The sequence below is a fragment of the Abramis brama genome (assembly GCF_963993115.1).
Source record: "Abramis brama genome assembly, chromosome: 16".
Classification (NCBI taxonomy): Eukaryota; Metazoa; Chordata; class Actinopteri; order Cypriniformes; family Leuciscidae; genus Abramis; species Abramis brama.
The window spans coordinates 4,181,125-4,206,201 of NC_139978.1; the positions used below are offsets into that span (position 1 = coordinate 4,181,125).

General features: G+C 37.1%; 1 protein-coding gene across 2 annotated transcripts; it reads left to right on the plus strand.

Annotated features, from left to right (window-relative positions):
* Positions 1-1,671: 1,671 nt before the first annotated feature.
* LOC311066117 (tumor necrosis factor receptor superfamily member 14-like) lies at positions 1,672-13,963 on the plus strand. Of its 2 annotated transcripts, XR_014603023.1 has the most exons (9): positions 1,672-2,078; positions 10,347-10,636; positions 10,954-11,079; positions 11,271-11,426; positions 11,580-11,667; positions 11,742-11,926; positions 12,286-12,322; positions 12,531-12,807; positions 12,929-13,963. XR_014603023.1 is itself a non-coding variant. In XM_084087122.1 (8 exons), the coding sequence occupies exons 2-7, from the start codon at positions 10,510-10,512 to the stop codon at positions 12,297-12,299; spliced, it is 696 nt and encodes a 231-aa protein (XP_083943248.1). In that variant the 5' UTR covers positions 1,672-2,078; positions 10,347-10,509; the 3' UTR covers positions 12,300-12,322; positions 12,531-13,963. The 2 variants fall into 2 exon arrangements, 1 of the variants encoding a protein (XP_083943248.1); XM_084087122.1 differs by having other exon boundaries at positions 12,531-13,963.
* Positions 13,964-25,077: the final 11,114 nt, after the last annotated feature.

Here is a 25,077-nt window from a genome sequence, read left to right on the forward strand (position 1 = left end):
CTAAACAATTAAATTACACTTCAAATATCTTTTTACCAAAGGTGGTTTCTTTCATTTGCTGTCGTTTTTATCACGCTGATGTAAGTTCAAGTGTCTGTTTCAAAAATAAGTTGGTTTTTAGTTAGTTACGTGATGCGGTGGTGTGACGTCATGATTGACAGCTGTGATTGAAAGCTGTCACTGAAGCACCAACGGACATTTTTTCGGGATCTTCGGAGGACTGAGGAGATTGTATTTACTTTATTTTAACAAGCCTCTTGACGTACTGCAATCAATTTTTTAAAAAGTGTGCAGAATCCACTCTCCCTGAGTGCATTCTGCGAGAGTGAGGGCGGAGCGTTGATTTCGCGGCTTTACTTCCTGCTCACTACTGCGCAGGTCTGGTCCCGAGATCGCTACTGCGCAGACTCAAGATCCAATATGTCAGTGCCAGAGCCATAGAGAGAAAAGAGTTGCGACACTCCCATAGACCTCCGTTGTAAAAAATGGCGGCGCTTTTAACCGCCTACTTCCGGGATTTGAAGATCGGAATAGTTCCAAACACTGTCATTTGGGCGTTGGACCCCATTCACTTACATTGCTGCGCGTCGAGTTGTTCCAGAGTTAAGTTGCTGAAATATCAACCTCTTTTGAATTGTCAACTGTCTATATTGTTTCAGAGGCCCTTTGCGATGCTTATACTGGTCTTCATTTGTACATGCACAGCGTAATTATTTATATTTTATGTTGGTTGTTTCAACCAATTTTCAAGCACTGCCTGCTAGCTAGTTAGCTAGCGCGACTTCGTCAGCTAAGAGTTCGGTAATGAATCGCTGCCACCTTTATAGCAACTTTTATTTAATTACATTTTTTGGGATATACTAACTTTTCATTATGTTTTATTGTCTTGAGTGAAGCGGCTTGTGAGAACAATGCTGGACCTCTAGGATTGTTATGGCCATCACCAGTCCTGTCTGTTTCATGGATTACCTGCCCCTGGTTTTTGTTTTTCTTGTTCACACACACTCACACAAGCACACATTTTTGTTGTCTGTCATTGTTTAAAAAAAATTTTTTTTATTTGAAAACCTTCATTTGTATCAGCCATGCTTAAATTCGTTTTTAATCTGTTATAGTTTTGATAATGTGTATGGCTTAATCTTAAAATAATATTCTCTTAACATGATAATGTTTCACGTTGTGGTCCTGGGGGTGGCCACTTTCATCAGAAGAAGTGAGCTAGCTTCTAAGCGAATTCTGAACGGACCGCCACGGCAGACCTCTTTGCGTGATCACGAAGGTACAAGGTCTAATGGCTGAATCCAAATTTATAAACAAAATCACGGGAATCAATAGCCTAATACAGCCCAGTTGTGCTAAAATAAATATCATGAGACGTCCATCATCAGATGAATGATATGGAAAAGTTAAGTTAGAGCCGCTAAAGCCAGTGCTACTACCCATGCGAACATGAACACTAAGCTTTTCCCTCCAAAAATATAGCCTAAAACTTATCTCCAAATGCAAAACTGACATTAACAAAATGCAATAATGCAATAACAGCTGAAAAAGTACTTGGGTGTGTGTTTTATTTTATATACCGTTCAATAATGCAATTGCTGCTGTCTGTCCCATAGAAGAATATGACAGCCAGCGTATGTTTTGGAACTATTGGGGCTTACATGAACCACGTGACAGCCATATGGCTCTGGTCAGCGCCATATCGGGACTCTGGCGGCTTCAGTTCTCATCAATGGAAGAGAGCGAAGGGGCGTCGTCCATCTTTTTTTACAGTCTATGATGGAGATCTATGGCGAAATACCCATCAAAATCCACTTTTCTCAGGATATAATTTTTTGTCTAGTAATTTGAATGTTGTATTCGAAAGGAGATGCAAAGAAATTACACATTGCGGGGTGTTAGATTTTTTAGAGTCACTTATTTGCTTTAAAAAGTCTTTTAAAATGTCAATGACGTCATACACATCGTACGACCAGAGATAGCCTACTGCTGCTTCACGGCAATCCTTCAGTTGTTTTGGTGCGTTCGCGCTCTGCACTTTCTTTTCTCTCGAGGCATCTACAACACAGCTGACACAGGTAAATACAACATTTATAATACTCCCCGTAGACGTGCTCTGCAATCACTGACAAGCAAAGACTGAACTCAATAAATTAATTCATATACAATGTACATGATTAAATACGTAATGATTCGTTGCAATAAACAAAAGTACAATAAAATGTAAGTCGCGAAATACAGCTGCTCCCGACGAGCTGGATGGCGCCTTGCATGGCTGACACCGCCGTCGGTGTGTGAATGAGTGAGTGAATGGGTGAATGTGAGGCTATGTAAAGCGCTTTGGTGGCCATAGGTCTGTGAAAGCGCTATATAAATGCAGTCCATTTACCATTTACTTAATTTCTTAATGAAAAATTAAAAACCGAAACACGCCTTAAAATAAAACTCAAGAAATACACTTTGAAATAAAAAACAGCAGACAACGTAAAATAATTTAATACATCATGCATGAAATAACGGAATAGCTACATCATGAAATGATGCAATTAAAAAATAAAGTGCATTCTGAAAATATTCAGAATCCATGTTTTTTCGTTTTTCCATTCAACCGCGCTACTTTTCTATTGTTTTTCATTGTAAACACACGCTAGCACGTCTTTGTTGCTGGAGAAGTGATTTTATTATATTCTGTCTTAATAGTTCCACTCAAATAGTACACACAAAATGTATTCTTTTGTCATTCAGACAGATCTTAAATTATATTTATAGTCTAAATAAGTATTGCATTATGCACAAGTTTGCTGAATGTTTATTCTAAGTGCATCAATATCTCAGAGTATAATAAAAATACAACTTGACTACTATTACTATCAATTTCTGTCCACTTATTGATAAAGATAAATAATAAAGAGGTGATTCTACTGTCAAGAGAATGTCATTGGTTTTTATAGCCTACTTTTTGCTCAACTGTAATTTCAGGTTCTGCTCTTGATAGCCCACATAGATGTTTATTATGACTTGCTTTATATTATTTCTATCTTCTAAACCTGGTTATTAATAAATAAAAAAAAGATATACATATATTCAGTATATAAAAGTATATAGACCTATTATAATATGAATTGATCATTTAAAATCACAATTATAAGTATTATTCATACGACCAACTTCCGGTTGTAAAAGGCAGCAGACGACATACGGTTTGTCATCACACCCATACAGTGGCGGAACTAGAGTTTTATACAGGGGGTGGCCAGGGGGTGGCCACTGCTACTTGCGGGGGTACACAGTACACACACACACACACACACACACACACACACACACACACACACACACACACACACACACACACACACACAGACAGACAGACAGTGGAAAAGCTTATGGAAGGAATTGGGTCACTCTGTTTGTGTCTATAAGTGTTGAACATCTTTCTAATTATAATTATTTAATTTATAATTATTTTTTTGTGTTCATTTTTTGGTGAACTATCCTTTTAATCTGGCAAAATCTTCTCAACTTAAATTCCTGAATTTGGTATGTGATTGACTGCCTGTGTCTGGTAGATGCTCTGAGCTGTTGATGGTTCTGAAGTCTGACCACACTGACTCTGACTAGCCAGTGGTGATGCAAGGGCTGGGGTCTGATCTGCCTGTTAGTCCAGTCATTTTAAGCCAAAATGGGGGTCAACCATGAACAAATTGCAACAGAAGCAAACTCAACTGATTTTGTATCCTCAATATGTCCTAAGTAAGGAAAAACAAGTCCTGAAGAATCCCATTCTGAAAAAGACCCAAATATAGCCTATTCATACGCCTATTCATTCTTTTTCTTACGTGAATAGGGTAAAAATTTTAACCTTTAGATATCACCATGAAAATTACTGAGTTGATTACTTGCATCAAGACAAACAAAAAATGTATTACAAGTTTTTTTTTTAAATTGGTTGTTAACATGGACAAATGGTGCATAATCTAATTATGTATGTGATAATTTGCGTAAATACCACAACAGATCTAAACATTGGATATATCCAGGAGAAAATGTCTTGTTGAATCTTGTTGACATATAACAGTAAAATACCTAATGTTAAGGTCTGAATGGAACCCATTACGGCTACCCATGAACATTAATACATAGAGGCAGGAAGAAGTACTTTAGAAACCAGCCTTTATTAATTATTAAGAGATTGGGTTTGGGGCTGGGTCTGTGGGACTGTTTCTGGGGGACGAGTCTGAGGGAAGAACAGGAGACAATGTTAAGGAAAATGCTGAAGACTAAAGGTAGGTAAAATAAAAAGTGAATCCCCAGAAACAGTTTTCAAAACTTTCCCCTAATGGGATTCTTCTGGACTTTTTTTCCTTACTCAGGACATAATGAGGATACAAAATGATTTGAGTTTGCTTCTGTTGCAATTTGTTAAACCTTTTTTCATAAAATGACTGGACTATGTTTGTGCTTATTAAAAATATTTTTATCTTAACTCTTTCCAGTATAAAAAAAAAATGGTGTTTTTGGTAATTTTCACAATTTCATGGCACCCCAGAATATTTTGTTGTATGAATATCTGAACATAAGAAAGAACAGACCCTGTGCTTTAAAAAAAAAAAATTCTAGCTTCGTGCGTCTTTTTAGCGCAATTTTCCACCGGACAAATTGCGCTGGTTAACTCATGATTTCTGTTCTGTGCGTCTGTGCGCACCAATCTTGCACTTCTATCTACTCCTCAACCAGACCACCTAGAGACTTCGGGTTTTCGGCATTATGTTAAGGAAGGTCTAATCTCGGGAACGCACAAAAAAAAATCCAGGAAAAGATTTACTATCTCTTAGTGTTGTGATCCCATGAGGTGAGAAAATTGCGCTAAAACACTCACTGAGTTTTTATTACTTGTTTATCAACACTTGAATGTTGGCAAGTTTCATAAAAAGCAACATGAGCAAAAAGCTGAGAAAATCGCATTTTTATCAAAGACTACATCTAGATCAGATTTAATGATGATCAAAACACAGCTCGAGTCCATCAACACCCTACACCCATAAAGCTTCACAGTCCTATAGTAATCGCATTATGATATCGCTTGTTTCTGCTCTTCTTTGCCTGCGTTTTGATCTCCTATCCTCACATTAGCTAGAACATTTGTATACTGTAACGTAGGCTACACACGGCAAGGTAGCCTACTGTATATGCGTGTATTAGGCCGAATGTATTCGGAGCAAACCCCCCTGATGCTAAACCTTAAAAACTTACTTCAAATATGATGTTTTCTTATTCGGTGAAGTTCGGTATCTTGCAACCATCTCTCGTCCTCTGCTCGTCCGTTTGAAAACTGCGCGCGCGCCGCGTTGCCGGCGAACGTAATTTTTTTTTTTTTTTTTTAAATCAGCATCAGCAACTGCCAGTGGCAAATAAAATTTTGGGGTGGCACCCGGGGTGGCCAATCGCATGTCAGGGGTGTCCAGTGCCACCCCGGACCCCCCTCTGGCTCCGCCACTGCACCCATAGATAAACTAGTGAAGGCAAAAATGATTGTTTTTGATGCAATACCAGTAGTTTTTTTGAGACTTTTGTGAGGCAGTAATGAACCTCATAAGCAATCACTGTTTAAAAAACAGGTATTGTTAAATGGTGTTGATATTAAAGACAGTAAATGTAATAATACATTTTTCAGATGCCTGATTCATTGCCCTGCAACACCTCGAAATAAATACTTTTGGAATGAACATTTTGAAAATTTGAATTGGAGATTGATTTGAACTTATAATAACAAATATTGTATCAATAATACAATTTATGAAATATACGTTAAAATTAAACATAACATTTATCCAACAAACCAGTTCCTAAAAAGGTATAAGAATGACCTTTCTGAATCTTGTGTCGTTCCCTGTAAACGATTTGAGTACGGTGATGCATATCCACTGTTCTCTGTAGATGAATTTTAAGGATGATGGACAGGATGGGAAACGGCTGGTCACATACCACTCCTCCTTACCTTCCTTGCACCGGGAGGGCTGGACCCCATGGGGTAGATTGTGGTGGGATGTATAGAGTTTCGTTTTTTTAATTAATGTTTGTGGGTAATGTTGTGTCCAATTATATTCCGCGAGGGAGCGTATAAAAGGGGATAGATACAGACGGTTGGTCTGGGAACGCCCCCGGGAACGCCCCGTCACGTGATGTGAATTTAGCCCGTGGCGGAAAACATTGCCTTGGAGCTCATTGAAATACACGGGGCAATCATGCCGAAGAGTTGCTGTGTCGTTTTCTGTACCGCCAATAAACAAACAAATTATGAACTGAAGTTCTACATCCTTCCTAATAAACACACAGAACCGGAAAGGAGGACAAAATGGCTTTTGAGCTTTCTTTTTTGAGATTACTGTGTGAGTAGCTCCCTGTGTGATAGTAGTGGGTGTTAAACTCGTATTAGGCAGTGGTGGGCTAGTTTTGTCTACATCCCTTACGAAAAAGAACTATAGTAATCCTATAAGAATTCTATAGTAGTGTATAATACTTATGTGATGTTCTGTAATACCTCTATAGTACTTCTATAGTATGTCCCAAAATACTATAGTATTCCTATAGGATTACTATAATATTTTGTCCCGAAATACTACAAGATTCCTATAGTTGTTTTTCATAAGGGATGTCTAATTCACATTAGTGTTATCAGCTGAAGGCTCATGACGCGAGCCGTGAACCTATGGAGTAACTTACTGCAGTCTGTGAGTTACTAGAGGACTTTAGGGATAACTGTCAGCACAGTCCCTCGGCAACTTCGTACTACTGATCACCGTTTTACAAAAGGATAGTTTGGAGTGAAGCATACGTACAATTGGTAAATGACAAGGTTTTATGGAGTTATAGTATGCAACATAAGTTGATTGAGTTATAGGCTAATGTTACCGCTACAGCTGCCGCGATGTCTTGGAGATTCAACCACATAACAAAATATGTCTGGAAACGACACCTTCGGCCATTTGGTTGGGTCATTGACCCAGTTTTTAATTAAATAAGGGCTATCATAACCTATTGCAGTTAATTTTACAATGTACCGTTGCCGGTCGGCAGGCGTCAATGACTCGCAATACCACATTTTTGTCATTCAAATACACACGATGTTCGCAGTGTTTTCCCCCACGCCGACTCCACCCTCGCCACGCCCCCAACTATGACTAGATGCCGACTGTATGTATTAGGATGCACCGTTTGTGTGTGTGGTCACCGCAGTGGCGTAATTTTGTTTTAAAAAGTGGGTGGGACATTGCTAACACAATGCTAAATCATAAATCAGATGTATGTACAATAACATTACGATGTTCAGCAGTCCATTTAAATAGTACATTGGGTCTAATGACCCAATTGTCGTTTGTCATTTGTCGTTTAATGAGGTCTAATGAGGTCCGACAAAATTAAGTGTGAATTTAAATGGGCCAGTGGCGGAACTTTTGCCAAGCGTGTCAGAGGTTCTGGGTTCTAATCCGCACTCGTATAGGTTTTTTTTTCTTTTCTCATCAAAACCGATTGTTTATCAGTGGTTGTATATCAGGCAAGGACACGTTTGTGTGCATTTTGTTTTGTAATTTCACTGGAATGAATAGAGTCTCCACAACGGATTGAAGCGTGTGTCCGAGTGAAGACTGTACGCGAGCCACAAGAGAACACAGCATCCGCGCCACTGATCGCAGCGGAAACGAGCACTTTGATCACTTGATTTAAAAAACAACACATTTCAGCGCTAGATCGCCTCTTATTTAACAAACGAACGAAATGAATTCTCTGCTAGTTAACTGGAGATGTTTTATTTATTTGTATTATATGTTTCAAAAGTGGTGGGGACAATATCGACCTTAGCAAAAAGTGGTGGGGACATGTCCCACCTGTCCCACCCGCAAATTAGGCCTATGGGTCACCGCCTGTGCGTCATTGCCGGGGACCGCCCATTCTGGTTTGTTTCTCCCGTCCGCTTTGAGCATTATGGCCGATGGTTCGTTGTTGGCGGTGGCTATTCATATGCATATGCCCCACCTGCATTTTCGCATAGACAGTAAAAGAAATGGACACAGCGACCCCATTGGATTCAACGGAGACAAAGTGAAGCCAATTAGAAACTCTTACTTCCTGGGGGTCGAGCGACTGCGCAGACTCACACTGAGCTTGACGACGTAGATGTGACGTGAGCAACCCGTCTGTCTTTTAGTAGCTGTGCCAAGAGAAATCTGAATCATTCCCTTCCGAATCTTGCAGAGACGGAGAGTGTGAGTAGGAGCTGTCCATGAGCTGGAGCAGGAGACACTTTTGCTATGTATTCTGATTAATTATTTTGTCACTTTGCCTCCACGTCCCCCCGATTGCCCACGAGCTTCTCCTCCCGTCCATACGGTAATTCTCTACTGTGCGACAGAGAGTCGCGTGGTTATGACGCAATTGTTAGCCTATTTTTACAAAAATTGCTTCTACGGGGCCATAACAGAAGCTACAAGGTAATGAAGCCTTTTATACATTTTCGTGTTTCTTTAGAAATAAATAATGGACAAATGGAGTCTTTAAACGCCTCAGATGTGAAGTTATTCGCTGTCAAAGTGACGCAAAAATGAATGGGAGTCAATGGGATGCTAACAGCAGGTGGGGGTCCGCTAGCCAATGGCGGCGCCTGGGGGTACCTTCAAAATAATAGAAAACCCTGCCCCCCTGCATTTTCGTGCTTTGTGACATGGTGGTATCCTTCTGGGTGTGCGTGACGTGGATGTGCGACTGGTTATGAAATGGAGGAGGAATAGACAGGAATAGCCACTGTTTGGCGGGAAACGCTGTTTGACGCTGCTGTTTTGTATCCGGATTCTCTCCTGTGACAAGCTTTCTCATCAACACGTGCGCGTTCGACCTGTGTGTTTGGTGTGACGCCTGCTCTCCAGCATTTGTCCTTGTTGTGATCGCTGGTTTTTCTTTCTTTTCTTTAACTGGTCTTTCAATTTGTTTGTAATTTGCTTTAGGTATATTTATTTTACTTATTTTTTCTAGTGCATTCCTTTATGGATGTTGTTTTGTTTAATTGTATTTTTTATTTGTCTTTTTGTAACTAAGTGTTCTTGTTGTATGTTGAGACCAGTGTGGTAATTTTGCTTCCGTTACAGGAGCCGAGGCTTCAAGGCAGGCCGCTAGTAGGGCCTCACGTGCGGTGGTGGAGGTTTTGTCAGAGAGAGAGTGCTGTGCGTTCATGCTTTACCTTATTGGAGTGTGTGTGTTGATGCCCGTGCACAGGGTGGTAGGAAACGTTCTGGGAAGGTTCTCTTTAGGTAATAACCACAGAGAACGTTCTGTGTTTACTGGGTAAGAGTGATTATAGGAGCCTTGTGCTCACTAAAATAGTGTACCTGCCATTGTTAAGCCTCGGCCTCCTTCTTGGTTTCGCCAGATTTGTGAATGTTGAATGATAAATGTTGAACCAGTCTTTTAATGTTGTCTTTTGATTGTTTTTGACTATTTGAATAAAACACTTTTGTATTTTGTGGTATCCACGTCTCAGGCCCTTCTTCGATAACCACGTGATTCATATATTAAATTGATTCATATATATATTCATAAATTGAATATATATATATATATATATATATATATATATATATATATATATATATAAATATATATATATATCCTATCAGAAGGTAAGTATTTTAAGATTTTTAGAAAATCTGCAGCTGACCTGGAGCTTTGAACTACTAGCCTAAATAATCACGTCACAAAATAAGCTTTTCTTGTCCGTATTTTAAAAGCAGTCGACAACTGACCGAATTATATAAATGTGTGCCTTTATCTTTTATGAGTCGCTTTGATCCTACAGTGCTATACGTGTTATTTCTAAATTTCGTTCACACGTTCTAAAGTGAAAGTATTTTTGCCTTCTGCTCCGCACACTTGGTTTCATTTCTGTTAAAATGCTTTTTTTGCTTCTTATGGGGTTTTATAAAAACTTGATTTGGTGATATGCTTAATGCCATGATAATAAAATAAGAATTTTTGTTTATTTATTCCATACTAGTATTTATTATGAAGAAAAACATTATTTTTTCTAAAAAAAGACTGCATTTCGAATACTGTACCTATAGCACAACAAAGATTTGTCTCTTTTATTCCTCAATGTTTAAAAATGTCAATGAAAATGACACTGTGGTGGAAAAGTTTTTGATGTTTAAGGAAAATGTTAAAAATGATGGAAGTAAACTAATGAGAGATTTCTTTCCTAAATATTATCAAGACAAAAGTGCTTTTATTTGAAGAAACAAATAAAGTTCACAGTGAGGTGATTAATTTCTTGTTCTTGTTTTTCTTTCTGTTTTTAGTTTGTTTGACAGAGAATGGATATGTCTGCAAGATGCTTGTGGGAAATACAACCTGCACAAGATCTGAGTTTTGAACGGCTGTCTTGAGTCCTGCCGTCAGCTACTCTTCAGACATCAGACCATGCAGCAAACGACACCGCTACTGTGAAGGCTGAGGACATTCATGACCACTTTAAGGATTACTCTTCTCTTTACTGTTATTCTTCCACTTTACTATGAACTTTGCTCTTGTGGATGTGCTCGTGCTGAATATGAGACAAATGGGGAATGCTGTCCAATGTGTGCTCCTGGTAAGACTGATAATAAAAAGTTATACCATATACTTTACACAATTTGTATAATTTCAAAGTTTCTAACTTTAGTTTTTTTTTTTATTCTTTATCAATATGTTTTTTTTACTGCAAGTTTATGACGTTATTACGTCGGGTGATGATAATCTGCTTTATTCTGCATTAATGAATATATTTTTTCTGCATAAAAGCATTTGTTTGGTTTGTGAAAAAAAACTCAATTATAAAGTCAGAATACCATGACAGTGCATTTTGCATCACATTATTAAGTGATTTCTGTTGAAATTCAATAACAAATTTTATGTGCTGCTTTTTAGGAAACCGTGTTTATTGGCACTGCACAGTTGATACCAGCACAACTTGTGTTCCATGCCCTGAATACACTTTTATTGATGAACCCAACGGCTTATCACAATGCTTTAAATGTACAGTGTGTGATTCAAGTGAGTGTTTCCCCCTTTAAATTTGTTCATCTGTAAATTAAAAAGTTGTTGTAGATTTTATTAATTTGAATCAGTTTGATCTTTTAATGCAGGTGATCTAGGATCTAAAGAGATGCAAGCTAGTTGCTCATGGGTAACTGTTCCTACAGTAATAATGTAATATTGTTTCTGCTGACACATTTCTATCTTAGAGCGAGGGTTAAGAGTGAGTAAAGCCTGCACTCGGTCGTCAGATGCTGTGTGTGAGCCACTGGAAAGATTCTTCTGCACTGAAAGAGAGAAACACTCCTGTAGACTCGCTGTGCAACACTCTGAATGCAGACCTGGACAATACATCAGACAAGCAGGTAAATGATCACATTATATAAAGATGCATGGACAGTGCATGAAATGCTGTTTATTGTAATCTGTGCTGCATTAGTTGCAGTTAAGGAAACAAGAGCCTTTATTTATTTTATTTTAAACAACATCTTTATGTAACTATTGTCCATTGTCTACAGGCACTGGCTCCACAGATACAGTATGTGCTGACTGTGAAGCTGACACATATTCAGATGGCTCTTTATCATCCTGTAAACCACACACAAAGTAAGTGTTCTCTTATACTGTTGGTGTGTGCTGTTGCTCATCATTTTACATCTGATCCTGGATATTATTCACAGGTGTGAAGCATTGGGACTTACTGAAATAAATCCAGGAACACAGTCGTCCGACACTGAATGTGGAAATCTCCCTGATGTTACAGCCATTGCTCTTAGTGTTACAGTTACTGTGATAATAATAATTACAGTAATAAGTGTCCTTACAATCAAATATATTCAAAAGAAGAAACGACCTCATCGGTCAGGTAAGCTTTAATCAATTTGTTCAGAACGTTTTTGTAGTATGAGATATAGAGTTGTTTTTCATATAATTTCTATGTAAATTCAGCCAAATTAAATAAATAAATAAATACAGTCATGGAGCTGGAATACTTGTTGACAATCATTCATATACACTATATTTGCTACAATTAGAAAAAAGAGGGTGATGTAAAATAAATAAAATAATTGATTAAATTATAATTTTGTCTCTCTTCTGTTCATACTGGAATGCAGGTATTGAAAGTTTATTTCTTTTTTCACATTAAAGAGAAAAAAAGAAAACAAATTACTTTTAATTTGTTTTAAATAACAAAATGTATGTTTATCTGTTTTCTGTTAAAAGGAAACGGGAAATGATCTCAATGAAAAAGCCAGAATGGGTAAGAGTAGTAATTCATATTGACATACAACACAGTTAATCAGCTCATGTACATGATGAGAAACTTCAGTGACATTATATTAGATTTTAATTGTGATTTATTTAACAATCTGTTGGTCTTCTGTGGTTTGACTGTGAGAAAGCAATGCAAAACATTCTTTGTGCCTGTGCAAGTTGAAAAGTAATGCTTTCATTCACTGTGTTTTCAGCTGTTCATGACCGGAATAATACTGAGCTCTCCAGATTGGAACAACCCGTAAACGACTTGGAATAGCTACAGTTTCCAGACTACTCAGAATTGTCTCCACATCAGGACCGGTGCCATTACACATACTTCCGAACAAATGCAGACTATTCTCCTACTCGCAGGAATAGTTGCGTCTCCCTCCTTTACCCAAACCAATGAAGAGAGAACGCCAACTCCTGTGAAGACTTCAGATGATGCAAACTCTGAATCAACATCACCAATGCTACATTTTTCTAAATGTCGTAATTATTTGTTTACAAACAAGTATTTTTTTCACGATTATAAAATCGTTTTTTTATTATTATTATTATTCCAGAATCAATATTAATTCAACTGCTTCATTTTTGTCCTTGCTTATAGACGAGGTTGACAGAAGTTAGCCACTTTCGTTCCAACAGAGGATGAAATGTGTCGTCATCTATGAGTGTTGACTGACGTAATATCCCTATGAAGTGGACGCGTGGAAGAGACGTGAGACTGAATGCAATGAAAAGACTCTGGTGTGTTAGATTTATCCATAGTCTCTATATAATATCTATGGATTTATCGGTCAGCTCGTGCTGAGGAGGCGGAAACAAGATTGCTGAACAGTTTGTCTTTGTAAGGAGGGCAGAAAGACCACTTTTGGTTCTTTTACATGAGAGGTAGTTGGTCATATGTTCATTGGTCAGTTAATTGTTATTGTTGGTTGCATTTATTTATATACAGTACCAGTCAAAAGTTTGGAAACACTACTATTTTTAATGCTTTTGAAAGAAGTCTCTTATGCTCATCAAGCCTGCAGTTAAAAAAAAAAAAAAAAAAAAAAAAACAGTAATATTATGAAATATTATTACAATTTAAAATAATGGTTCTCTTTTTTAATATACTTTAAAATGTAATTTATTTTTGTGATGCAAAGCTGAATTTTCATCAGCAAGTACTCCAGTCTTTGGTGTCTTATGATCCTTCAGAAATCATTCTAATATGATGATTTATGATCAATGTTGGAAACAGTTGTGCTGCTTAATATTTTTTTATAACCTGAGATACTTTTTTCAGGATTATTTGATGAATAAAAAGTTAAAAAGAACTGTATTTATTTAGAATAGAAATCTTTTGTAACAATATACACTACCGTTCAAAACTTTGGGAACAATAACTATTTTTTTTAAAAGAAATTAGTACTTCAATTCAACAAGGATGCGTTAAATTGATAAAAGGTGATGGTAACGATTTATATTGTTAGAAATGTTTTTATTTTGAATAAATGCTGTTTTTATGAATAAATGCTGTTAACGTTTTACTCATCAATGAATCCTGAAAAAAGTATTCCAAAAAAATATATTAAGCAGCACAACTGTTTCCATCATTGATAATAACTGAGCATCAAATCATCATATTAGAATGATTTCTGAAGGATCATAAGACACCAAAGACTGGAGTACTTGCTGATGAAAATTCAGCTTTGCATCACAAAAATAAATTACATTTTAAAGTATATTAAAAAAGAGAACCATTATTTTAAATTGTAATAATATTTCATAATATTACTGTTTTTTTTGTTTTTTTGTTTGTTTTTAACTGCAGGCTTGATGAGCATAAGAGACTTCTTGCAAAAGCATTAAAAATAGTAGTGTTTCCAAACTTTTGACTGGTACTGTATATATTTATATGTTGTTTGTATAATATATGTTGTTTGTATATCTGGAGTTTGTAACAAATAATTCCCCCCTGGGATTATTAAAGTATTTCTGATTCTTTAGCAAGTCTACTGTTGTGCATTTTCACAACAGAGTTTTGACTTATTTTCCGTGTGTTTTTACACTTTTCTAGTATCACTAATTTAAATGGGAAGCTTTTTACATCTTGTATGTTATACCTTTTGTACCCTTCTGTCATTGTATTCATCGTTTTTATTGTTAATAAACCACATCCATCCCCTGCACTTTTGGAAAGCTTGCTACGCCCCTGAGCTTCACAAACAGTCTTTTCAACCTCATAGTATCATTATTAGTGTGATGCAATAGTTAAAATTATCCTAGATGTTTAAAGTTCAAATATAAACACTGATGTCTACAGTAGCGATCAAAATCAGCTTTTGATAGAAACTTGGTGGCAACAAGTGACTTAAAAAATGTATTTGTTATTGAATCATTTATTCAAGAGTATGTAATATTGTATGATGCTTCTGAATAAAACTTATGATGTGATGGTTTGCTTTTGCAAATATGACTCATCTTGTACATCATGTACAGTCTGTATAAGTGTATGATTTAGCTTTTCCCGATGGTCTAGTGTTAAAAAAATTGCAATATATCGCAATACTTGTAGAATCGCAATTCTTAAAAAAAATTGCAATACATATCGTATCGGCACCCAAGTATCGTGATAGTATCGAATCGGAAGATGTGTGTATCGTCCCAGCCCTAGTTTAAATTAATAAATGTTTCACTAACTGATTTTGTATATGTATATTTCTAAATACAGTCGTTTGCATGTCTTGATCTCCTACTCCTACTATATGTTTTTTTGAAAGCCAAAAGGTCATCACTTTTCTCCTGTTTATTGGCTAGATGAGGAGATAGGGTAGGTAATAAGTCATTGTATGTTTTCCTTCTTTTGTTTGATTCGTATGGAAGGTAGTTTTATGTGGGAAGTTAGTTTCGTGTGTTCATTGCTTTGACATTAGCTCACCCCTGAAGATATGCTTCCAAACTTTTTTTTTATTAAAGAAATTGTTTTGTTAAAAACAAAAAGAGTCACACTATGAAAACAAACAAAAAAAGAAAAGGGGTAATTAAGAAGTACTGTTTTGTCATTTATGTTACACCCTTACCTAGACCAGGGACCGTAACATTTTTTAAGGCAAAGTTAAAATCACTAAATAAAAAATGAAAATAAATAACAAAAGCTCAGACTATATGTTAACTAGTGAGAGGAACACATATTAACTAACCTGGGATTAGTAATAAAGTCTATAGATCTTCTGTAGCTCCACCTCTTTTCAGTGATGCAGTAATCTGATTGTATTCCCATCTGCATGAAGGCAAGATCTTACAGATTTATTAATGAACCACTTGTTTTAAAATCTTCCTGGTCTACTGACATTTATGACATCCACTTCAAACATCACAATGCTCATGATAACTTTCGTAAACTCTACAGTAAGTTAATCCACTTCACCATCGAATTACTCTTCGATGTGATACCATAGAAATATACAGAGCCAAAACAAAAAGTTCAAAGACAAAATTCTAGAGATGGCTGGATGCTTGTTTCCCTGGTGCATAATGTCTATGGCCTACTAGATTTGATTTACCCCACTTACAATAGTCCCTTTACAGGTACTGCTATCAAAAAAATAAATAAAAAAAATTCTACATGAGGCACATTTAATGTCCAACAACAAATATTTTAGCAAAATGTATATTAGTCAATTATTGTGCTCCATTTGGCGCGCATGCTGGTTCTAGCTGTTTTTGTCAGCAGGGAAATGACCAAAAGACTTTGTAGGCTGTACAGTGCACTTATATTACTATATGAATGGGAGAAAGTGCATATAAGTGCAATAATAAGTCCCGCCTTCTAAATAAAAGAGCCAATCGCAGATTTGTGAAGTCACTGCGTCACTGCAGCTGCCCTTATAAGTTCCGGTTGAGAAGCTCACATTTATGATACAGGTGTTGTCAGATGTCATTAATTGTAAGCTTGGTGAACAGCTTTGGAGTTTCCCCATTCAAAGAGATTCAAGCTTGCATGACTGAAACATGGAGAGGCATTTCAAAGATGGCCGTCAAGTGAAATTTGCCTGAAAGGGACATGGGCTGCGTCTGAAATCACACACTTCCCTACTATCTAATAGGTGAAAAACTGTGTGACAAAAGAAGTATGTCTGAGTTTACAGTGCTCATAAAACTGTAGGCTGAATGTACCCGGATGATCTAAAACTGGTGAGATTCTGAAGTGTGTATATGATGGACACTTTACTATCCCATGAGGCCACAGGAGAGGATTTATGAATGACTGACGCTGGTAGATCACATGATAATGACAACATGGCGAATGTAGTACCAGATTACATTCATACTACAGTAGTCAGCATTTGAAGTGGAGCAAAAAAGTCCATCAAAGTTGTCCTGAGACAAGAACGGGTATTTTTCAAAATTCATGTATAACTTTGATGAAAGGTTTTGATCCACTTCAAATGTTGACTACTGTATATAGAACTTACTTTTTTAGTGGTTGTGAAGTAATTACTTATTCAAAATAAGTGCCTACTCAAGAGTGTGTGATTTCGGACGCAGCCATTGTCTTGACTCACTGAACCCGCGGGTCAAATTAGTGGGATTGCGTGAACTTGAATGGTCCTTTATGGAGCCGCTTAAGCCCCAACTGATGTGCTAGCTTAATTCAAGTCAGGTTTTGGACTTTTGGTCAGATTTAATCCCCAACTTTCTTCGTGCACTGTATAGAACAGGCCTCTGAAGACCTTGATTAGCTGGTTCAGGTGTGTTTTACAGGTGTCCAGTCCTGTTCCTGAGAATCAAATTGTAGAAACATTTGAAAGATGATCAAGAGAAATGGGATACAACTGAGATATATCTCAAACATCATAGCAAAGGGTCCGACTCTATTAAAGTTCCCCTGTAGTCAACAATTTGATCCCTTACTACTCATCTTTGATCACCAAAATTGTATATTTAAACGTTTAAAAAAATAAAATAAAAATGATTCATGCCTTAAAATATCTTGAATGTAACTCGACACCCTTGCCTCATTTAGTATGCGCGGTTCAATGAATATGCAAATGAGCCCCGCCTCCACTCCCTCCACTCAGCTCAGAGATCCACTGGTTGACGATCACACGTTGATCTGATTGGTTACAAGGTAGTTTGTGACGTCAGAAACACCAGCGATTTCAAAGCGTGTTTTTGAGACTGTCTTTGGTTCACTGCAGTTTTAAGGAGAAAATACTCAGCAATGGTGTCGACTTATGAATTTACACATGGTTTGTCTTAAAGCATATTAAAAACACCCTATAGACATATAAACATATAAACAACATTAAAAGCTGGATTTTCACCACAGGGGGACTTTTAAAAAACGGCACAGTTATCACAAATCTGGGTTTTAGCTGTCACTTCTTACGAGGGATGGACTCTAGATTAATTTAAAACATTTATTGCATTGCAAAATGTAATAAATTAGAATAAAAAGGTCTGAATACTTTCTAAATGCACTGTAAATATCCTTCCCCCCCTCAAGCAACAACATTTAAACTCCACATCAGTATACAGTAGAATTTAATAAAATTCATAAGCTAGTTCATGCACAGCGTTTTCTTATTGTCTCACAGACAGATGAAAACAGAATTACAACATGGCATTACAACACCTATAAAAACACCTTCACTCTTTATGCGTATGCGAAGGTACAGTGCCACGAATTTCATCATTAGGGGTTTCATTTCTAACCGTTGTGGTTCACAAAACAGGCCCTGAATGAGCCGTACGCCACTTCACATGCATGAGATGTATGGAACGCCAAAAGGGTCAAATTTCGCCACTAACGAAACGCCTTTCAGTCTCAAAACACCGGTGTTTACAGCGTTTAAGACGAAAAGACGCCGCAAAGTACGGCGTTCTGTGGTACAAACGCCAGAAATTACGCCATTTGCAAATCAAAATGCAAAATGTTTTTTTTATCCATCCAATGACGCCGTTTCTGACGCCACAGGCCATCCATAGTGCGCCGAAAATTGCGGCGCTTCTGTCTGACAAAGACGGCGTAAAAAGCGGCGTTTTGTATAATATTATAATCAGCCCCTCCCTTTTCTTCAAAGTTCAGCCCATCTCATGATGGAAAGACATATGTAGTAGATTGTCGATCTGAATGGCGATAAGAGTTAGTCAAGATTTAGACTTGATCGTGTCATATTTTTTATTTCTTCATTGGGCACGTGTATCCCCCTTTTTCCTTTATCACATGGGTATATAGAATGATTTTAGCCTCTGTTTACATTCATGTCTGTGAAATACATTGGATTTCCCAGCAAACTTACTTCAGTAGGGCATTGGTCTGCGTGCACGGGCAACAGTGTCGTTTTGCTCTTATAGTGACAGGGGTTCGACTCCAAGGTCCGACCGTATTATTTTCTCTCCGTATCGTTTCTTTTGTATTGGTCTGTTGCTGTATGTCTTTTAAATTTTGGAAGACTACCCGGTAGCTGACAACTGATTGAATAGCAGGCGGTATATGCTACTTTTTACGGAAATGACAGCTGGTATAATAAGGCTTTAATGCGTGTAGCAACTGTTTTAAGCCTGCTTAGTGGCTATTGTGGGTCCGTTTGTATTGCTGATTATAATGATTTAGATAGGCCTAGATGCTTCACGATATAGTCCATCTCGCTTTTTAATATCATAAAACTCTGGACTTTTAGCAGTTCCGTTGAACTATTGCCTTCCTGATATAGCCTATACTGTTGAGGTCTCAGACACACTCCCTCATTTTAAATTCATTTACAACAGTCAGGAAATTTGAAATGCTATAAACAACCGCTGCGCTCATTATTTTCCATCTGCTTTTATGTTTCTGCATCGGGATGCCCGTCAAGATCCAGCCTCTTATGAAGACTCTTAGATGAACCATTAGTGGAGACTGAGATGACGCCAACCCAAGCGATGACTACCGCTGCTCTTGACCATCATACAAGACTGTAACATATTTCACATTATAAATTATTTATTATCATGCTGCCATTGCCTTAAAATGGACATAGATATTGCTAACAGTGAATATTATATTTTGTACTACCATATTACTGTTCATTCTGATGTCATATAATATAACTATTATAAGACTTTTTTAACACAAAATTATTCATTTTCTGTAGAATCAGAATTGCTGGCGCTATTTTAAGGGGACAATTTAGGAAACAGGGGGCTAAAGTCAAGATGGAAAATGTAATGGTCATTCATTTTTTGCCAAGACATTATTCAGTAATTTTCCGGAATTTTCCGTTTACCTTAAAACACAACACAATGCAATGCCTCAGTAAAAATACATGGGCAAACTGTAAGAAACATCTTCTCTTATTATAGCCTAATAAATGCCCTAGTTTATGGACTGTAAATAATAAAGAGATGTCAGATGCCTGTATTTCCATAATGGCTAATGTACATATTTTATTAGGTTTTTCTTTTAAAAAAGAACTGTATTGTAGCCTATTTTTAAAAAATAAAATCTTGATTTGAATTGTTTCAGTCAAACTTGGACTCAGCACATTTGGAATAGCCTATTTACTGGAGTAATAATTTTATTTTTATTTTTATTAAATATCTTGAAGCAGCGGGAACTGCGGACTGTTCAAGCCATAAAAAAATAGTAAAAAAAGCGTCTGGTCTGTTCATAAAGTGATGTGGATGTTTATCTCTGCAGTTCAGCACTCTATATAGACAAGTCGCACCACGTTTATTTATACCACTTTATACAATAGGCCTACAGCATATTGCTTTAAAGCCACAAATATCATAACTTCCTAGGCTTACAGTAATTGAGACATGCAAGAAATTCATTAAAATCAGAAAGACAAATGCTATTGTTTCGGCCTCAAAGGCCCCGGAAACATGGCTCGTTTGTTACGTAGGCGGCGGCCTACTTTAATCCAAACCCGATCTTCTTGGTTTGCTTCTTATTTATTAAATCCAGGCCATTGGTTGATGAAACATTGAATAAAATTAAGATACAAATTACACAGAATGAAATTCACTTTAAAGAAAGTCTTTCTACAAAACAAACTCCTACTAATGCTGTACACTATTCATAATCAACATAAATGAAATAAAATAACAATAGCCTATAATAATATTTAAACATAAATATGAAACTAAATAAGAGTGGAGTGATGGCTTGGGCCAAAGAGCGGATATTGAGCGGAGAGTCACGGTGAAAAGTAACTTGAAACTTGTTTTTTAAATAAGCGTGTCTTGGTTCACCTTCTGCATATCAGAAAATTCATATCTAATGCTTTATTACACAAAACGAAACTTGAAACATTATTATATTTATATGACTATCACTTGGAGAATAGGCGATAAAAAAACCCCAAAATGTTAGGCCTACACATCAATATGCTACAGATGTAGGCTACATATTTTATTGCTATTTGGTATGTATTGTTTTTATCATTGTGTTGTTGGAGGAATTGAAAGTTTTTGTTCCTCGTTTTTACGAAGTAGGCTAGGCAATATGTAGCAGGCTAATACAATATTAGCAATGTTAGTAATATTAATGTCCATTTTAAGGCAATGGCAGCGTAATAACAAATCATTTATATGTGAAATATGTTACAGTCTTGTATGATGGTCAAGAGCAGTGGTAGTCCTTGCTTGAGTTGGCGTCATCTCTCCACTGGTAATGGTTCATCTTAGAGTCTTCATAAGAGGCTGGATCTCGACGGGCATCCCGATGCAGAAACATAAAGGCCAGGTCTACTGGATATTTCCCGCCACTATCCTCTGGCCGGGCTGGGCCCTTGATCAAGAATTGTTACAAAATGCAACACGTCATGTGTCATGCGCAGCATCTCCCCCACTCGCACGCATCACACCGGGGCGGGATACTAGGCTTTAAAAATATTTATTTTGTTTAAAAAATATTCTATTCTAAAACCTTGTTAAATTATATTAGAGTAGCCTAGTAGGCCTACTCTGGCCATTCAAAGTTCATTCTTGTTCATTTTCTGCATTGTTCACGTTTGTTTTTTTACGTTTCTTTATTCGGATCCATTTGCAATACATTTCATTCTGAATAAACAAATCAGTTTACATGCTTCCTCCTTGTTGCATTATTCATTAAGATAATAATTAATAAATGCACGCACATTTATCTGTGAACTTGATAAATGTTGCAGATATGTTTTAGGCTACTATGCACAAACAAATGCCTTTCAACTTATGTGTGCAAAATTCAGAAGTAAATGAATGTGCAGGAATTTGTACAAATAGAGAGTCTGTAGGCCTACTATAGCCATTCAATTAGCGCATTTATTTTTATATTTGTTAAAATATTATAATGTTATTTTTTTCCATCTATGTTGAATATGAAAAGTGAACAGCACGAGTAAAATAGAATGCAGAATATATCGGGAGACATAGAGTGGGTCAGACATGATTTTGACCACTTCATTAAGTTTTGTTTTGTAGAAAACCTTTCTTTAAAGTGAATTTCGTTTTGTATAAATTAAATTTTAATTTTAATACATTTTTCATCAACCAATTGCCTGTATTTAATAAATAAGAAGCAAATATAGCAGTCAGTATAATCATGACATGGAGGCGCCGGCGCGGTCATAGCATTGCACGTGAACTGGAGCGCATCTCATCATATAAATTAACCGAAACTCGGTGTATGCCTTACAGTCATGAGAAATATATCTAAAAAAAAGCTTGAAATGTCTTTAAAAGACACAATTCAAAACGAAAAGAAATAGGCTACTCTCTGATCATGTAATCCATTATGTGCATTTCTCTCTATAGCCGCGTTCAGAGATGGCGATCGTCAACTTCATCTTTGCAGCCGACACTGACAGAAAACACTATTAAAGGGTTAGTTCACCCAAAAATGAAAATTATGTCATTAATGACTCACCCTCATGTCGTTCCAAGCCCGTAAGACCTCCGTTCATCTTCGGAACACAGTTTAAGATATTTTAGATTTAGCCCGAGAGCTTTCTGTCCCTCCATTGAAAATGTATGTACGGTATACTGTCCATGTCCAGAAAGGCAATAAAGACATCATCAAAGTAGTCCATGTGACATCAGTGGCTCAATCTTGAGTTTATCAAGCGACGAGAATACTTTTTGTGCGCAAAAAGTAAACAAAAATAACGACTTTATTCCACTATTCATTTCCTTCTCTCTGGGCCTCGAGTGAGTTCACGTAGTGTAATAGCGTAGTGCGTCTGTGTTGTACGTCACACGTAGGCTCACTATTGGCCGACGCTGGTCATGTGTGTGATGCGTGTGACGCACAACACAGAAGCGCTACGCTACGTGAACTACGAGGTGTCCATGAGCTAGGAGCAGGAGAAACTTTTGCTAAGTATTCTGATTAATTATTTTGTCATTTTGCCTCCACGTCCCCCCGATTGCCCGAGAGCTTCTCCTCCTGTCCATACGGTAATTCTCTACTGTGCGACAGAGAGTCGCGTGGTTATGACGCAATCGTTAGCCTATTTTTACAAAAACTGCATCTACGGGGCCATAACGTAAGATACAAGGTAATGGAGCCTTTTATACATTTCTGTGTTTCTTTAGAAATAAATAATGGACAAATGGAGTCTTTAAACGCCTCAGATGTAAAGTTATTCGCTGTCAAAGTGACGCCAAAATGAATGGGAGTCAATGGAATGCTAACAGCAGGTGATGGTCCGCTAATCAATGGCGGCGCCCGGGGATGCTTCAATGTTTTCCGAAACACTGCCCCCCTGGTGTTTCGGAACTCTTCTTCCCATTGCCTGAATGTAGGCAAGTCTCTTTGCAGCCTGGTAATTCGGGAGGAGCAACGCTGGCAGGATCTTCTTGATTGCCCTGACTACTGTGCGACTGTCACCCCTAATAACGCTAACCTCTCGGATAAACTCTGTGTTTTTTTCGATAAAAACATGTCTGTAGGGTGTCTATATACCTTCTACCCTCATGTTTGTCTTGCACAAACGGCAATAGTCGCTGAACGCCATCGTGTACACATAAATCTTTGACCCATCGTCTTCTTCCTCGTCGAATTTCTGTCGCTCTACATACGTCATCTGGTATAATTGAAACGATTGGCTATGAGCTACGTACAGGCGCATTTGATAGACATTCGTAGCGCCCAATAAACGTCTCTGGGCATTCGTAAACCACGCCTCAAATACGAGAAAATGAACATGTGGTTCCCAGACCACGTCTCAATGAGAAGAGGTCTGACGTTAGCCAGGCTACCAAATTCTATCATGATTTATACACATCTAAATTTAGCAAGCAACATGCTCATAATTTTTTTGATTCGTTATTTTCCATTAATCAATTAGGTAATGCTGATCAAGCCCTTTGCGATTTTCGCATTACTTTAAAAGAAATTGATGAAGCAATTAAATCTTTAAAAATAAACAAATCCCCTGGTACAGACGGTCAAACCTCTAACGTCAGAATTCTATCACATATTCAGTGAAAATATAGCTCCTTTCTTATTAAATGTCTTTAAGGAAAGCATAAACAAATCGTCTCTCCCTCCTACATTATGCCAAGGGCTGATCACTTTAATTCCCAAACCAAATAAAAATATTAATTTAATAGATAATTGGCGTCCTATAAAAATAATGATTATAAAATAATTGCTTTAGTATTAGCCAAAAGATTAAAAGGAGTATTACATTCTATTATTGATGAAGCACAGTCTGGCTTTATGCAAAATAGACACATATCTAACAATATAAGATTAATATTAGATATTTTAGATTATTCTAATATAATTAATAATGACAGCTTCATTTTTTTTATTAGATTATTACAAAGCTTTTGATACTTTAGAACACGTTTTTTTTATTTCAAGTAAGATGGTTAAAATGTTAGATGTAAATGGAAATAGTTCTTGTAGTGGCTATTTGTCCATAAACTTAAACAAAACTAATAATATCAAACTTCTCAAATGGCCACTGAGGCTAGGTCATGGGTTAGGCTTTACGCAGGTTTAGAGGTACCAAAGTGAACTAATGTCCATAACAAAAAATGAGTTTGAGGAGGTTTATTTACACATATAAGCAAGCTCACAGACATTTTCTGCTGCCACTCTTACGCTGGTAAAAAACCATATGCCCTCGCCGCCCGAGGTCCCTCCCACCTTGACCTACTTATGTAAATTAACATAGCAACATGTGACCAATAAACAACAATATAAGTAAACAAAAAAAAAAAGCATAAATACAAAATAAAACAAATTAACTTTAGCAAGAAAAGAAAGAAAATAAATTAAGCTATAACTTAACTTAAGCCTAAAATAAACAAAATGAAAAATAGCTCCAACAACCCAGCCCCTAATTGTAACGGTACTTTACCCACAATTAACCTTAGCTTTAGCACAAAGGAGCTATTTCCTAATTGTAGCCTAAGCATTAAGCTAGAATCTTTACATCTTCAGATTCCCCATGCCTGAAAGAAACAAATAGATGGAAGACAGAGATAGGAGAGAGAATGAGCTGCATAGTCAATTATTGGCCTCCAAGAGAAGACAGAGCTTGGTTATTGGTCTGTCCAGGATGCTGATCTTCGTTTGGACCTTCACAGAGCGAACCAGTCCTCTTGAGTCAGCTGTGGTGCTTAGAACTCTGCCCATCATCCATGAGCCTCTTGGAGCTGTGGCATCAGCGATTACGACAATATCTCCTGGAATGAAGTTTCTCTTTTGCTTTGTCCATTTTTGTCTTTCTTGCATTACAAGCAAATACTCTGCTGTCCACCTTTTCCAGGAAAGCTCCGCAACGTACT

Excerpts from the sequence above, each read along its gene's own strand:
- LOC311066117 (XM_084087122.1), top strand. The coding sequence starts at position 10,510 with ATGACCACTTTAAGGATTACTCTTCTCTTTACTGTTATTCTTCCACTT. Across the intron at positions 10,637-10,953 it reads CTGTCCAATGTGTGCTCCTG|GAAACCGTGTTTATTGGCAC; the intron begins GTAAGACTGATA and ends GCTGCTTTTTAG. Across the intron at positions 11,668-11,741 it reads TCCTGTAAACCACACACAAA|GTGTGAAGCATTGGGACTTA; the intron begins GTAAGTGTTCTC and ends TATTATTCACAG.